At 38.8% G+C, this 14,398-nt stretch overlaps 1 protein-coding gene across 9 annotated transcripts in view; it reads right to left on the reverse strand.

Annotated features, from left to right (window-relative positions):
- Window positions 1–3,920: 3,920 nt before the first annotated feature.
- Window positions 3,921–14,398, reverse strand: part of LOC112917284 (uncharacterized) — a 51,050-nt gene continuing 40,572 nt past the window's right edge. For 5 of the 9 annotated variants that reach the window (XM_072766030.1, XM_025995220.2, XM_025995219.2 and 2 more), the window contains 4 exons: window positions 14,199–14,263; window positions 10,928–11,055; window positions 7,752–7,790; window positions 4,442–5,923 (listed from right to left, as the gene is read on the reverse strand). In XM_072766030.1, the coding sequence (XP_072622131.1) occupies window positions 5,121–5,923; window positions 7,752–7,790; window positions 10,928–11,006 (921 nt within the window). In that variant the 5' untranslated portion in view covers window positions 11,007–11,055; window positions 14,199–14,263 and the 3' untranslated portion in view covers window positions 4,442–5,120. Of the gene's footprint in view, window positions 4,020–4,304; window positions 5,924–7,751; window positions 7,791–10,927; window positions 11,215–14,198; window positions 14,264–14,398 lie in introns of those variants that run through there. The other 4 variants (XM_072766032.1, XM_072766033.1, XM_025995218.2 and 1 more) reach the window with 4 other exon arrangements.

Genomic DNA, 14,398 nt, shown 5'->3' on the forward strand with positions numbered 1-14,398 from the left:
CCTTTAACGCCTTTTTACAAGCTACTCCTCATCCTTTCTCAGTGATACTGAGAAATTGGTCAGCATTGTCATAATCCTTTATGGTTAGGAAAAACTCTCAATTTAGGAGGTGGAATGGTTGTCTGAAGGGCTGACCATCAAAAACAAGGGTCTTTTGTCTAACTGGGTTCTGTTTTGTAGTTTGGTCATGTGCCAATTGGGGAATTAATAGAAATAATGTTATTTTCTTAGTTATATTGGCACAATATTAAATCTCCACGCTATGTTGGATGCCTAACACCTAAAAATGTGATATATATTAACCGGTGTAAGTAACTCCATAGATCAAATATACAGCGACCCATATTTATAATATGGAATGCATTGCGTATTTTAATTTGGGTGCTTAGACACAGTAAGAGATTCACATTATGCTCTTTTCTTCTTCATCATCCTCACTTTGCTCCCTTCCCACCCTGCCAGGCAACCATATCGTCTCATCAATTACAGACATGCCACACTATGTGTTTCTAGGCCTTCCAGCTGTTGGTGCATCACGGAGAACTGCTCTCTGTTTCCATGCCGAGGTCTGTGGTTTTACCATAGCAGTTGGAAATTAATAAATTTAAGAAGTAAATTTGATGTGTCATGCCAGAAAAATGTATTTGAATGTATTGAACTTTATTTGAACACATAGAAATATTGTAAATGTATTTAAAAGAATAAAAAGATGACATGCATGCTTTAAATAGGGTTTTAGCTTTTAATATGTATATACTTTCAAACATACAGAAAACTGCAATTGAAGAGTACAATTGCAATTAGAGGAGTGTACAGGAAGAACCCACATGTCTTCTACCCAGATTCATCTATTAATATTTACCTCTTTGCTGTATTGTTCTCTCTTTCTGTCTGACGATTTGAGGGTGAGTTACATAAATTGTGTCCTTTCAGCCCTAACTTCTCAGTGTGTATCCCCTAAGAGTGGTGATAATTTCTTATGGAACAAGAGTCGTGTAAAACCTTGATATCTTTAACATTGATATAATACTTTCATGTAACCTACTGGCTGTATTCCCAAATTGTGAAATAATCCAACCATGATTTGGGAGCATTTTTTTTTTCTCCTCCAGAACACAGACCCATTCTAGTACTGTATTGGATTGCCATGTTTCTTTAGCTTTCTTTAATCTGGAATATTTTCACAGCTCTTCTTTAATTGCTTTAGAAAATAAAGTTGACCAGTTTCCACAGAAAACCTGAGCCCCTTTTACTGTTTACAGAGACCAAGGAAAGAAACGGAAATTCATTGCAGAAACTCTTCTGTGCCTTCCACTGACTGAGAAGGAAGATCTTCAGGTATAGGTGTCTCATGCAGCATAATATCTTCTTTAATTGCTTTAGAAAATAAAGTTGACCAGTTTCCACAGAAAACCTGAGCCCCTTTTACTGTTTACAGAGACCAAGGAAAGAAACGGAAATTCATTGCAGAAACTCTTCTGTGCCTTCCACTGACTGAGAAGGAAGATCTTCAGGTATAGGTGTCTCATGCAGCATAATATCTGCCTCAACATTTTAATGCATCATCACTGAATGTGTATTTTTAATGCATCATCACTGAATGTGTAGGGGTGAGTAGAGGAGAATGGTGTGATGGGGCAACTATTGAAATAATCATACATACAGTGCAGGGATATGAATTTCCCCTATACACTCCCCCTGGACTTCAGGCTGTACCCTTAGGTCTCCAGGTAAATCACTCAACACCTCATATTAACTTATCCTTAATATGGAGGGCAGGAGAGAAGAGGCCGCGTTATGATTATCAGTAGTGTTTCATTCCTGAGGTAATCTCGTGTATTCCCATCAGAAATACTTTATCCCACTGGCATTTTTAAATTGCTATTTCCCATTCTTTATCATCCCTCCTCTTTCACATATTTTATAATTCCTTTTCAGGTTCACAGTTTCTCTTGTCTGTAGAACCCTCTCTACCTGAAATGTGTATTTTTGTGTTTTGCAAGATTTCATCGAGGCACCCCCCCACCGACCCCCAGTGATAGAGGTACACTCACAATGTTAGATGTTGGATATTTTGAGGGAATTAATAGTATCCAATATCATCATCAGGCTGTTCCAGAATTATCAAGTAACCAAACACTCTGTTTAATCCATCTATGAAGGAGAGTTACCAAAGGTAGCATGAATTAAGAAAAGAATGTGAAACAGAGATTTACAGTGTATTTATTACTTTTGTTATTGTTTTGGAGATCCAGGTTAGTGGGTAATGATAATGTAAAAAAGTAATAATACAGGCAATAAACTTGAAAGATGAAATCTGTTGGCCAGTGTTGATGTTGCTTCATTTACAACTTTTTGTTCTGATGACAGACTGCCAACAAAAAGAATAACTCATGGGAATATCTGCACAGTGTAGGAATTGAAGTACCTATAGAGTTTGATGTGGATAAAGGAGAGAAAGTGAGAGAATATTGTGGTTGGGTCTCAAAGTCTGCAGGCACATAGTTTTCTTGCATAATAAATGGTCTCCCAGGCCCTTATGAATAGCATTACTTTGGATTTCTGGCAGGAGGAAGAGACATTAAAATAGAAAATTTTGGATTATTGAATATCATTATAAACATTCTTTGACTTCTTATAAAGGGGTATTTTGATTTCTTATTTAATAAACGACAAACCCTGTTTAGTTACGGAGAAAAAAGCTAATTTTTGAAAATTGAAAGGACATATTTTATTTTGGTCTTAAGTGTTTATTCAAAAGAAGATTAAAAATAACTTTTATAGAGTGCTTTTTTAAGTTCAGTTGGCTAAATGTCTGCCTTTGGGTCAGGTCATGATCTTAGGGTCCCGGATGGAAGCATACTTGACCTACATTATGACATTAGTTTCAAGTGTAGAACATAGTGATTCAGCATTTCTATACATTGTGAAGGTTCACCAAGAGAAAGCAAGTTACCATGCACAACAAACAAAATGGTTGCATGTTCTTAACTGCTTTCCTGTGTTCCTTATGTATATCTTGCATCCCTGTGCCTCATTTATGTTATAAATGTATTCTTGCACCTTACATCTGCTTTTCACTCCCATTTGACCGTCCTTCCATCCCCTGCCTTCTGGCAGAGACTGGATAATTAGGTCTGTTTTGTTTTGTTGGCTCCTTTGTTTTGGTTTTTGGATTCTATGTATGCATGAATCATATAGTATTTATCTGTCTCTGATTGACTTATTTCACTGAGCATTATACTCTCTAGATCCATGTTTTGCTGCAAATGGCAGGATTTCCTTCTTCCTTAGAGTTGAGTAATATTCCATTGTGTATGCGCACCACATCTTTATCCATTCTTCTATCCATGGCCATGTGGGCTGCTTCCATAGCTAGGCTCTCGTAAATAATGATGCAGTGAACATTAGGGGTGCATATATTTGCAAAATAGTGTTTTCATTTTTTTTCAATAAATACCCGAAAGGGAAGTGCCGGATTGAATTGTAGTTGTATTTGTAATTTTTTGAGGGAACTCCACGCTGCTTTTTATAGTGGCTGTGCCAGTGTGCATTCCCACAAACACTGCACAGTGTTTCCTTTCTACACACCCTCACCTCATAATAGAACTTACATACATTGAAGGACTACCAGAAGTCCAAGGAGTTCATGAGGTAATTCTCTCTGTGTCTAAGCTAAGAAAAGGATGTGTACATTGCTCATCTGAACTTGGCAAACTCCCTTACTGGTCTCAAGAATAAAATGTTTCTGCTTTGTAATATTGGTGGGAGTGAAGTCCCCATAAAATTATTAAAATCAGAGCTAGATAAATCTGCACAATCACAACATTTAGGAGTCCTTCAGGGCTTTGTATCTTCCAACCTGTCCTTCTTGTCCTCCAACTAAGAACCATGACTTAGAAGGAAAACAAGAGCCAGGGTTTTAATGCTGATGACTTTATTGATGAATTGAAGTCATAGAAAGGAAAGGCCATGTCGACATGACTAAAAAGTCCATGGTCACCAGTTGAGCTCAATTTCTAAAACAAAGAGAAGAATTTTATTTTATTATTATTTTTTAATAAATTTATTTTTTATTGGTGTTCAATTTACCAACATACAGAATAACCCCAAGTGCTCATCCTGTCATGTGACCCCCCCAGTGCCCATCACCCATTCACCCCCACCCCCCGCCCTCCTCCCCTTCCACCACCCCTAGTTCGTTTCCCAGAGTTAGGAGTCTTTATGTTCTGTCTCTCTTCCTGATATTTCTTTTTTTATATATATATAAATAATCTTTATTTTATTTTTTTTAAATAAATTAATTTTTATTGGTGTTTAATTTACCAACATACAGAAAAACACCCAGTGCTCATCCCGTCAAGTGTCCCCCTCAGTGCCCGTCACCCATTCCCCCCCACCCTCCGCCCTCCTCCCCTTCCACCACCCCTAGTTCGTTTCCCAGAGTTAGGAGTCTTTATGTTCTGTCTCCCTTCCTGATATTTCCCACACATTTCTTCTCCCTTCCCTTATATTCCCTTTCACTATTATTTATATTCCCCAAATGAATGAGAACATATAATGTTTGTCCTACAAAGAGAAGAATTTTAGACAGAAATATTCGTTAGGCCTGAAATTGATCTATGTCAGTGTTTTCCTAGTGGGTACTAGAGGACATTACAAGCATCATGCTAAGGGAGAGAAGTAGGATGTCAGAGGTCAGGCCAGAAGAGAGTAAAAAGAAGAGAGGAGAGAAGAAGAGGACTGGTGGGGGGAGGTAGAAACGGGAAGGTTAAAGGCGAATATAAGAATGAGCATGAAAATAAAACAAATTGTCTGGAGGAAAGAACACTTGATTGTAAATGGAGGAGAGATTTTAAGGGTTAGCTTAAGGCAAGGAGAGTCATAGCATAAACAACAATTTGAAGAGAGATTGAAGTCAAAATTTAACCAAGACAAAAGAGAAACAAGAAAAGAGAATTAGAAAACGTCAAAAGAAATTCAGAAGATTATTGATAAGAATAGAATTAATATCTAGAAAATCACAGGAGGTCCTCTTTACTTGGTTTTCCTTGTCACTGTCCACCACTCTGGCCACCTAGGCCCTGTGGGCCACCTAGACCGCCTTGGGCTCCTGGACACTATTGGCCACCTGGACCCAGTTGGACTGCCGGACCGTGTGGGCCACTAGGACCACCTTGGGCTCCTGGATGCTGTTGGCCACCTGGGCCTTGTTGGCCTGCTGGACTCTGTGGGCCACCTGGACCCTGTTGGCCTGCCAGACCCTGTGGGCCACCTGGACCACCTTGGGCTTCTGGACGCTGTTGGCCACCTGGACCTTGTTGGCCTGCCGGACCCTGTGGGCCACTAGGACCACCTTGGGCTCCTGGATGCTGTTGGCCACCTGGGCCTTGTTGGCCTGCTGGATCTCGTAGGCCACCTGGACCACCTTGGGCTCCTGGACGCTGTTGGCCACCTGGACCTTGCTGGCCTGCTGGACCTTGTGGGCCACTTGGACCACCTTGGGCTCCTGGACGCTGTTGGCCATTTGGGCCTTGTTGACCTACTGGACCCTGTGGGCCACCTGGACCACCTTGGGCTCCTGGACCCTGTGGCCCATCTGGGTCTTGTTGGCCTGCTGGACCATGAGGACCACCTGGACCACCTTGGCCATCTGGTCTCTGAGGGCCTTGTTGGCCACTAGGACGATGTGGGCGATGTGGGCCACTAATGTTAACTGGGCTGCCATGTGGGCGTTGTGGGGGATGTGGGCCACTTATGTTAAATGGGCCGCCCTGGCCTCCCTGGACACCATGGTCATGAGGCTTCTTCTGTCGTCCATTGCCTTTGTCTTCATCTTTGCCCAGTTTGCCGTTCTGATCTCCATTTTCTTCTTGAAATGTGACTTGTGATTCCTCGGGATTTTCTTTCAACAATTCATTATCTACATAGGAAAAGGAACACAGATTCAGAAAGGAACAAGTGAAAAGAAAGGTTAGCTACAAACTACAACGAGACAAGCATGGAAGTACAAAAGCCTAGATGGAATTAGAAATAAGATATAATTAGTGTCTGTGGTACTAGGTAGTGACCAGGGCCTAGATCCCAGAATAGAAGAGGCCGAGAGATCCTCGCTTTGTGACAGTGCATGTACTTGGCTTAGCAGGTCATCATTGCCCACTCACCAAGACTCTGCCTCTTTTGATGTTTCTGCTTCTTCTCTATTGCCATACTGAACTTGCTGTGATAGACATCAAATTATTTATAATCACCAGATATCTCATGATATCTGAGAAAAACCACCACTCAGCTTTACGATGTCTATCGACAGCTATGCATGATATTTTGACACAAATCCTTTGAATGGGGGGAAATGATCAGCCCCCTTGCCCTCGCAATGGTCCAACAATCCTGGAATACCTTCCCTGCCCTCTCATCTGTCACTTTCTACAAATTGCGAAGTCTGTGGCAAAAATAGTGTAAATAAAGCCTACCCTCTAGTGTTTCCTGGTACCTATAATGGAGTATAAATCCTCTGCATCTCTCTCTCTCTCTCTCTCTTTCTCGAAATCTCTAACGCCACATCCAGGTCTCAAACTCACAATCCTGAGTTCAAAAGTCATTGCTCTACCAACTGTGCCAGCCAGCCCCTGCCACAAAATTATTATTTTAGAGTAATCCCACACCGTCTGTGGCATCTTCTTTCAATCATGTCTTCATATTCTCCTAGCTGTCTCTCTTACCATCATTCTCCTCAGGTTTCAATACAGACTTAATTGAATGCCCAAGTATTATAATTGCACCTTTTGTCAGATACTAAGATTCCAAGCTGAAAAGACATAGCCTGTGCTCTCAGGCCACTTACTCCTTATTGTTGTCACATTAGCAAAGAAATTGATGCATCACTTTGGTTTTCAAAAATCTCGCTGTTGCCCATAGATTAAATATCAAATTCACTTTCCCATTTGTAACATCCTTCACACAATGAAATTAACCCACTTCTTCAGTTCTATCTTCCTAGAGTTACTTCAACCTTAGTGATTATTCAGTGTTCCTAGATTATTGCAAATAATATATGGAGAGATTTAGCCTTGCATTTCACTCTGCTTTCCCCTGGGCCTCCCCACTCCACAGTCCAGATCACCTGGCATATCCAGTATGCCTCTCCTCTTTTCTCCCCTGTCTGAGCCCTGTAATACCTTCTTTTGCCCCAGTTTTGACAGTGATCATTGTTATGTGCAGGATAATCTTCCATTGGATTCTGTGTTCCTTAATGATAGGAACAATGTTTCATTTACTTTTCAGCCTTGATAGCAAGTACAGGATCCTGTCATGGTTATTATCAAGTATTGCATTTTATTGACTCAGTAATGGGATAGAGCATGTGGATAATCAAAGCACTTCTTTGAAGAATCCTCAAATAGGCATGTCCTTACTAAGACAACCAAGACCAGGTAACAAGCAAGAAAAAATCAGAAGGAAAGCAATGACCACACTGTCTAGGTCTGAGAAAACTCTTAAAATGAATGCAAATCATTACCCCCCTTACCAATGTTTCTCCCCGCCTCATTTGGTCTTTTTGTAATGTGGAGCTAATAAGATTAAACTATAGAGTATGATGGTTGAAAAAGGAATTATTCAAGGTAAACCATGATTGTTCAAAGTAAAAAAAAAAAAATCGTAGGAATTCTGGATTATTTTTATTTACCCGGGGTTCTGAGAATCCATCTAGAAAAACTCTAAATAAGGTGATTGAGTTAAAAATAACTCACCTACTAATTGAGGTGTCTCCTCTTGCTCTTGAGGGGCTTCTGCAAAAAAGAACAAAACAATAACGTATGAAATGATCTCATAACCTGAACTGAAGGGTCATTGACAAACTAGGAACTGGGGAAAATCATTAAACTTCTAAGGTTTTCATTAAGCACAAAATGTTTGACATTTGCTCAAATTTGCCACTTCTTTGGTGGCATGACTCAAAATTCATTACCTACCTCAAAATTCATTCATTCAGTACTCTAGTCTTTTTTTTAACCTCCATTTACACGCCTTTTTACCTCATCATTTAAACTGACTTTTTTTTTTTTCATTTGAAGTGTATACCACTAATAGTGGCTTCAAAATTCACCTGCTCTAAAACAACCTAGTTAAAGAGGTACCAAGGCTTCAATAACAAGGCATTAAGCATTAGTGCTGTAAATGAATACGGTGGAAGGGTAAGGTTACTGATTAAACAACTACAGTACTTTAGTGAAATTACATAGTATCTTTATGATTCAAATTAGTTAAATGTTAGTACAGATAATTTCCCTACAAAATGTAAGGCATTTGTGTTATTCATTCATTAGCCATTGTTTGTAAAAGGATGTAGAAGAAACACCTACAGGTGATTGGGGTGTCATGTTCTGCTGACTCTCAGGTACTGTTCAGGTTTTTAACACAAGAGATTCCCAAGTGAAAAGGAAGGACAAGGCCCTATCTTACAATATGACTGAAGCCCCTGGAACCTAAAAGCTTGTTATTACTTTTTGCTCTTTCCTAGATTCAGTTCTGAGCGTTCTCAAGAGACAAAACACTAAGCATAGACATAACATATGATATGTTCTAAAGAGAAACAGAAAGGATTATGTCCTTCAACAAGATTTTTATTAGGCTCTTTTAGTACTTGGCTTAAAAAAATAAGAAATCAATAAGTTTAAATATATTTTGATAAGACTCCACCTCTACATTTTAGAAAGACAAATAACTTGAGATAGAAGGAGTTAAGAAAATGCCTAAGAGAACCCAAAATAATAATGTTTGGATACAATGGAACAACATTTCCCAAACTAGAAAACTAGTCCAGATCATTGGTCTGAAACAGAAATGACAGTCATATAATTTTTTCTCATTCCACAGGACACATAATGAAGAGCTGCAATCCTTGTAAGATGTCGCTGAGGTTATGTGACCTCTTGCAACAGAGAAAATTTGAGAAGGGAAACTGACTACAACATGTAGCTTACTGGCTACACGAACATGATTTCATTATTCCAGAAAAGTCTTGCCCAGAAAGAGAAATGATCCCAATACTTATCATTTATTTCTGTATTGCCTCAAAATCATTTAAACAAACATGAATCTGTTCAGCTTGTTAACGGCATCAGTTGTTTCTTCTCCAAGACTCTTGCCATCACCTCAGCCAATTTGGCCCCTAAACTCTAAAATCATGGACCTTGCTCATCTCTAAGAAAGCTCTCCTTAAAGTAGACCCTAAAACCTTATCTGTGAGGATCCCAACTTTCCCCTTTTCCCCCAGAGACTCTCTCTCTCCCTTACCAAAGGTAGAATAAACTCATGTTAGCCTTAATGACAAAATTTTGGTGGTATATTCTGAGCATCTTCCCTTTAGAATTCTCTTAAGCTCTATTTTACTAGTTAAGTTACTCAAGAGTTTGAGAAATCTTTATGCAATACTCAGAGGAACATAGCACTGCAGTTTATTGAGTGTAATGCTGCCATTCAAAGTGGGTGAGTTTGGGATGAAAGTTAAGAAACACATCAATATGGGAACAAGAAGAGATGGGGGGCAAAGAAATAGATGTGTTGAATAGGGATATTAACTTGAAAACAGTTGGCATACCGCAGACAATTCAGTCATTTCTGATGGAGTAAAAGCTAAAACAGGGTTCACCCAATGAGATACAGAAATCATGGGCTTGAAAGCTGACAGGGCTGAGTCTATAACACAGCTTTGTCACTCTCTAATCCTGAATGTTCTGCAGAATATTTAAACTCCAAAGGTAGAATTCAAGTGTCAACTGTGAATAAGAATATGTACATCAAATTGTTGCAGTGAATAATTAATGACATAAAATACATACAAGATAAGGCATAAACTAAAATCCCCGTACAGACTATTTAAAAGAAAACTCACTCCTCAGAATTTTACTGTTATTTCCCACCCAATATCCAAACTACCACAAAACAGAGAGGTAAGCTCAAAATAAGGTTATAAAAATAACCACTTATAGATCCTTTGTAAAGTGTCTATGCCCTTCAGAAAAGTCAGCAACCACAATTTCCAAATTTTGAACAGCAATTTTGTCTCAGCAGATGGCAACAGATTTAAACTCAAATAATCCATGTGCATTTCATGTCTTTAGATTCCAAGTTTTTGAATTAGACTGTCTCTATACAATGACAATACATTTAATAAGAGATTATCATTTTTTTCAACCTGTCATTCTTTGTTTTAGAAAAGGCCTAATATCTGGTAGTTTGCAGCCATTGAAATACTTATCTGGATTTTGACTTTATATCTGAATATTTAGCACCCCTAAGATATGCTATCCATCTTTTCTGACTAAAAGAGCCGCAGATCCATAAAGAATAAGTCGTTCTGTTTTATTGTGTACACCACATTCTTCCAACATTGCCTGAAAGTACCCATTTCTAGGACTTTTGAGATATCCTGTAAATGCATGCCTGCCACATGGTTCCCTAGGCAGACATATAGGTATTATAAAAAAAAAAATCCTACAACGGAGAAAATGAATAGGACCTACTTACTATCCACATTATGAGGGATAAAGAAAATTTAATACAAATTTTTAATATTTGTATATGGCCAAGTGTTCAATGACAAGGAAATGATCTATCTAGGTGAATTTTAACATTCAATAAATTTTGATGATTTTTTTTCACACAAATAGAGTGAATAAGTGAAAGTCCAGAAATCTAAAGACAGCAAATGTCACACCATGAAGATACTGACTTGACACTTAGGCCTAAGATTTCAGAGAGATATTTGCAATCAGTGGAAAATAGAAACTAATGTTTTCTCCTCTTTGATGAACCTATTCTTGGAATATCAAGCACTTGAATTCTGAGATAGCTCAATTCAACCTTACTCTTTTCTATGAATCTTACCCACATGCTTGCATGGTCTTCTATCTCCCCAACTTACCGTCATCGATGCCCTGAGCAGAGGCCAAGGCCAGCAAAGCCATTGACAGCAAGAGCAGTAGCATCTTGGCAGGAATCATGGTGTCTGTCTCTCCCTCTTCTGATGCTGCAGGAAAGTCAGACACACTCCTGGACAAAGTAAATTAATTTATCATTAGCTGTGCTCAGACATGGGTTTGTTAAAAGTTGGAGACTCAAAGGAGTACAATCCTTTGTGTCCAACAACTCTGCAAAATATTATCAGGGGCAAAAAGTCTTCTCCTTTCTTTGGCCATAAATTCAGGAAGTAACAAGAATTTTCTGATCACTCTTAGCAAACTACCTGGCTAATTATTAGCCAGTGGAGGATAAAAACATTCCCTCCTTCCAGATAAATTCAGACTGTATTCTTTCTGAAAAGTAATGTTTGCCTTTGTAAAATGTGAAAGATACACTCCTTGTACTGGAAGGAAAGAAGACATTGTTATCCCCAACGACAGGGAATTTGGGACTGAACGGTTTGTATGAACAAACCATGTTTAACTAGTCTTTATCTTCCTAGTCACTTCTTCACCCCTTGTGTCTTATGGCCCACACTCGTCTTGTGGATTCCTTACATATTGTTTGTCTGAAAGATATACAAGCTTCCTGCTCTGCTCACTCCTGTAGCTCTTCCTTCCCTCTGGAGGCTTCTGAAACATCCCCAAGAAAGTCGCAGATAAATGATAGGCTGAACGGAATAGTGTTTCCGAGGAAAGGAGGAGTCCTTCTTCTTAAGACCACTGGCAGGGCAGCCCTGGTGGTGCAGCGGTTTGGCGCCGCCTGCAGCCTGGGGTGTGATCCTGGAGACCTGGGATCAAGTCCCACATCAAGCCTCTGCATGGAGCCTGCTTCTCCCTCTCCCTGTGTCTCTGCCTCTCTCTCTCTCTGTGTCTATGAATAAATAAATAAATAAAAATCTTGAAGAAAAAAAGACCACTGGCAAAAGTTGGCAGATATGAAAGAATAAAATGAAAAAGAGGTCTGAACATGGGAAAAAAATGAAACACTTATCAACCATCAAACAAATGTGCTTCTACCTTAACTTCATGTCCCTCCCCAGCTTCCACCTAGGTGGGATTCTCCTGCATTTGCATGATGCTAGGATGCCACATTGTGGTCATTGTTTGAATTACTTCTGTACTCTCTGCTTTATACATGATGTATTGAATTTTTAGATCCAATTGCAAGAATTTTCACCGTCTTTCTAGTTTGTTCTTAACATGACTTCGTATTTGAAGTTTCTTTTTGAGAAATAACATGAAAACAAAAAATTTGGCAAACAGACACTGCAAGGTACAAAAAAACTAGGAAGTAAAGTAGTAAGAATCAAAATGGGTGATGAGACGTACACATATAATTAGAAACATCAGTTGGCTACTTTGGCAGGATTGGGGCACCTGGGTGGCTTAGTCAGTTAAGCAGATGCCTTTGGCTCTGATTATGATCTCAGGCTTCTGAGATCAAGGATCAGCTTCTCCCTCTCCCTCTTTACTCTCTTGCTCTCACTCTCTGCACTCTTGCTCTGAGCTTAAGTTGTAAAGTAAATTAACTTTTAAATTGTAATATAGTTTCCATGTTAAAAAGAAATACCACATTTTAAAATAGTGGAATTCATAAGGATAAAGAGGTTTAAATAAGATGCTGCAATAGGTATTATCAGTCTGTTCCAATCACTTTTTTTCATACTCATTCTGTAGCACACATAGGATAATAACTGTAAGCCTAACTATAAGAGAGTCATTCAATCACACAGACTCCATTTTTGTTCACTTCTCCTTGTCCTTCTTCTTTTTTTAAGATTTTATTTATTTATTCATGAGAGACACACAGAGAGAGAGAGGCAGAGACATAGGCAGAGAGAGAAGCAGGCTCCATGCAGGGAGCCCGATGTGGGACTCGATCCCGGGACTCTGGAATCATGCCCTGGGTCGAAGGCAGGTGCTTAACCGCTGAGCCACCCAGGGTCCCATCTCCTTGCCCTTCTTAATCTCTTCTTATTTTATTCTAACAACTTACTATTGCCTTAGGACACCAGGTCCATAGCATATGTGTCACTTATTTCTATCAGATACTCCAGCAGTAAAATGTTGAACTATTTATTTACACACTTACTCTACTAAACGTACTCAAGCCTTACCCTCCAGTGAAGATTGTTACTTGAGGGCAATAAGCCTCATCCCATATTTCTTTTGTATCCTCTGTAGAAACACATCTTTAATTTAAAGCTCATAGTTTGATGAAGGCTGAATTTCTAAAAGTATATTTCAAACTAAAATTTCATCAAATTAATTACTTATATTTGCAAAAATTTATTTTTATTGACCAAATTGACCAGTATATCAACAAGAACCCTTCTCTTTTCATTGATTAATCCAATTAGCTTTGAGAAATACTATTCAAAATAAAACAAATTTCTCCCTAAAATTTGAGTAGCATTTAACTAACGTAATAGGGCACAATTCTCAGAAGGTGGTAAGAGCAAGTTTAGAAATGTTAATCTGTCCTAGTGGTTAGAATAATGACACTCTAAAAAATTGATAGAAGGATCAACAGACTTAAGGAACAGAGATGAAGTGAAATCATGTTTAAACAAATTATCTGCTGAGTAAATTATTCCTTGTCATAGATCTTTTGGAATTGAGATGATATATTAATCTAATTTTGCCACTTCAGGACACCTGGGTGCCTCAGCAGTTTAGTGTCTGCCTTCTGCTCAGGGCGTGATCTCGGAATCCCAGGATTGAGTCCCACATCGGGCTCCCTGCATGGAGCCTGCTTCCCCTGTCTCTGTCTCTTTGTTTGCCTCTCTCTGTGTCTCTCATGAATAAGTAAATTTTAAAAATCTTTTAAAAAATAATAATTCTGCCACTTCTTGCTCTGGTATTGCTCTCCAAAAAAGGAAAGCAAAAATAATGACTGAGAGACAATCTAGTTGCTAAAATGTCTACTCATCAAAACTTTATCATACCTCTTATCATATCAGATTTATGAAGGTTGGTCTTTTGCCATTTACTGAGGTGTTCCCAATGCCAAAAGAATCACGAAGAAGAAAAAAGAAGAAGAAGAAGAAGAAGAAGAAGAAGAAGAAGAAGAAGAAGAAAGAAGAAGAAGAAGAAGAAGAAGAAGAAGAAGAAGAAGAAGAAGAAGAAGAAGAAGAAGAAGAAGGAGAAATAATGAAGATGAAAGAGGAGAAGGTGGAGGAAAAGGAGGAGCAGGAGGAGTGGAAGAGGAGGGGGAGAAGAACTACTTACTTTTAAATTACAGGTATTCTCTTCTTTCTTCTGGAGAAATTCAGAGTTTTTCACTTATATAGCTCCTAAAGAACAATAAAAGTATTGCTGTTACATAGGAAGAACGTCTAGTCTTTCATTGGGTTGCTTTAACCAGAACATTTCCTCTACAGGATTTATCACTAATCTCATTGTTTTCCATATTATTGAATGGTCAAATG

This window comes from Vulpes vulpes, chromosome 8 (genome assembly GCF_048418805.1).
Source record: "Vulpes vulpes isolate BD-2025 chromosome 8, VulVul3, whole genome shotgun sequence".
In the NCBI taxonomy this organism is placed as follows: Eukaryota; Metazoa; Chordata; class Mammalia; order Carnivora; family Canidae; genus Vulpes; species Vulpes vulpes.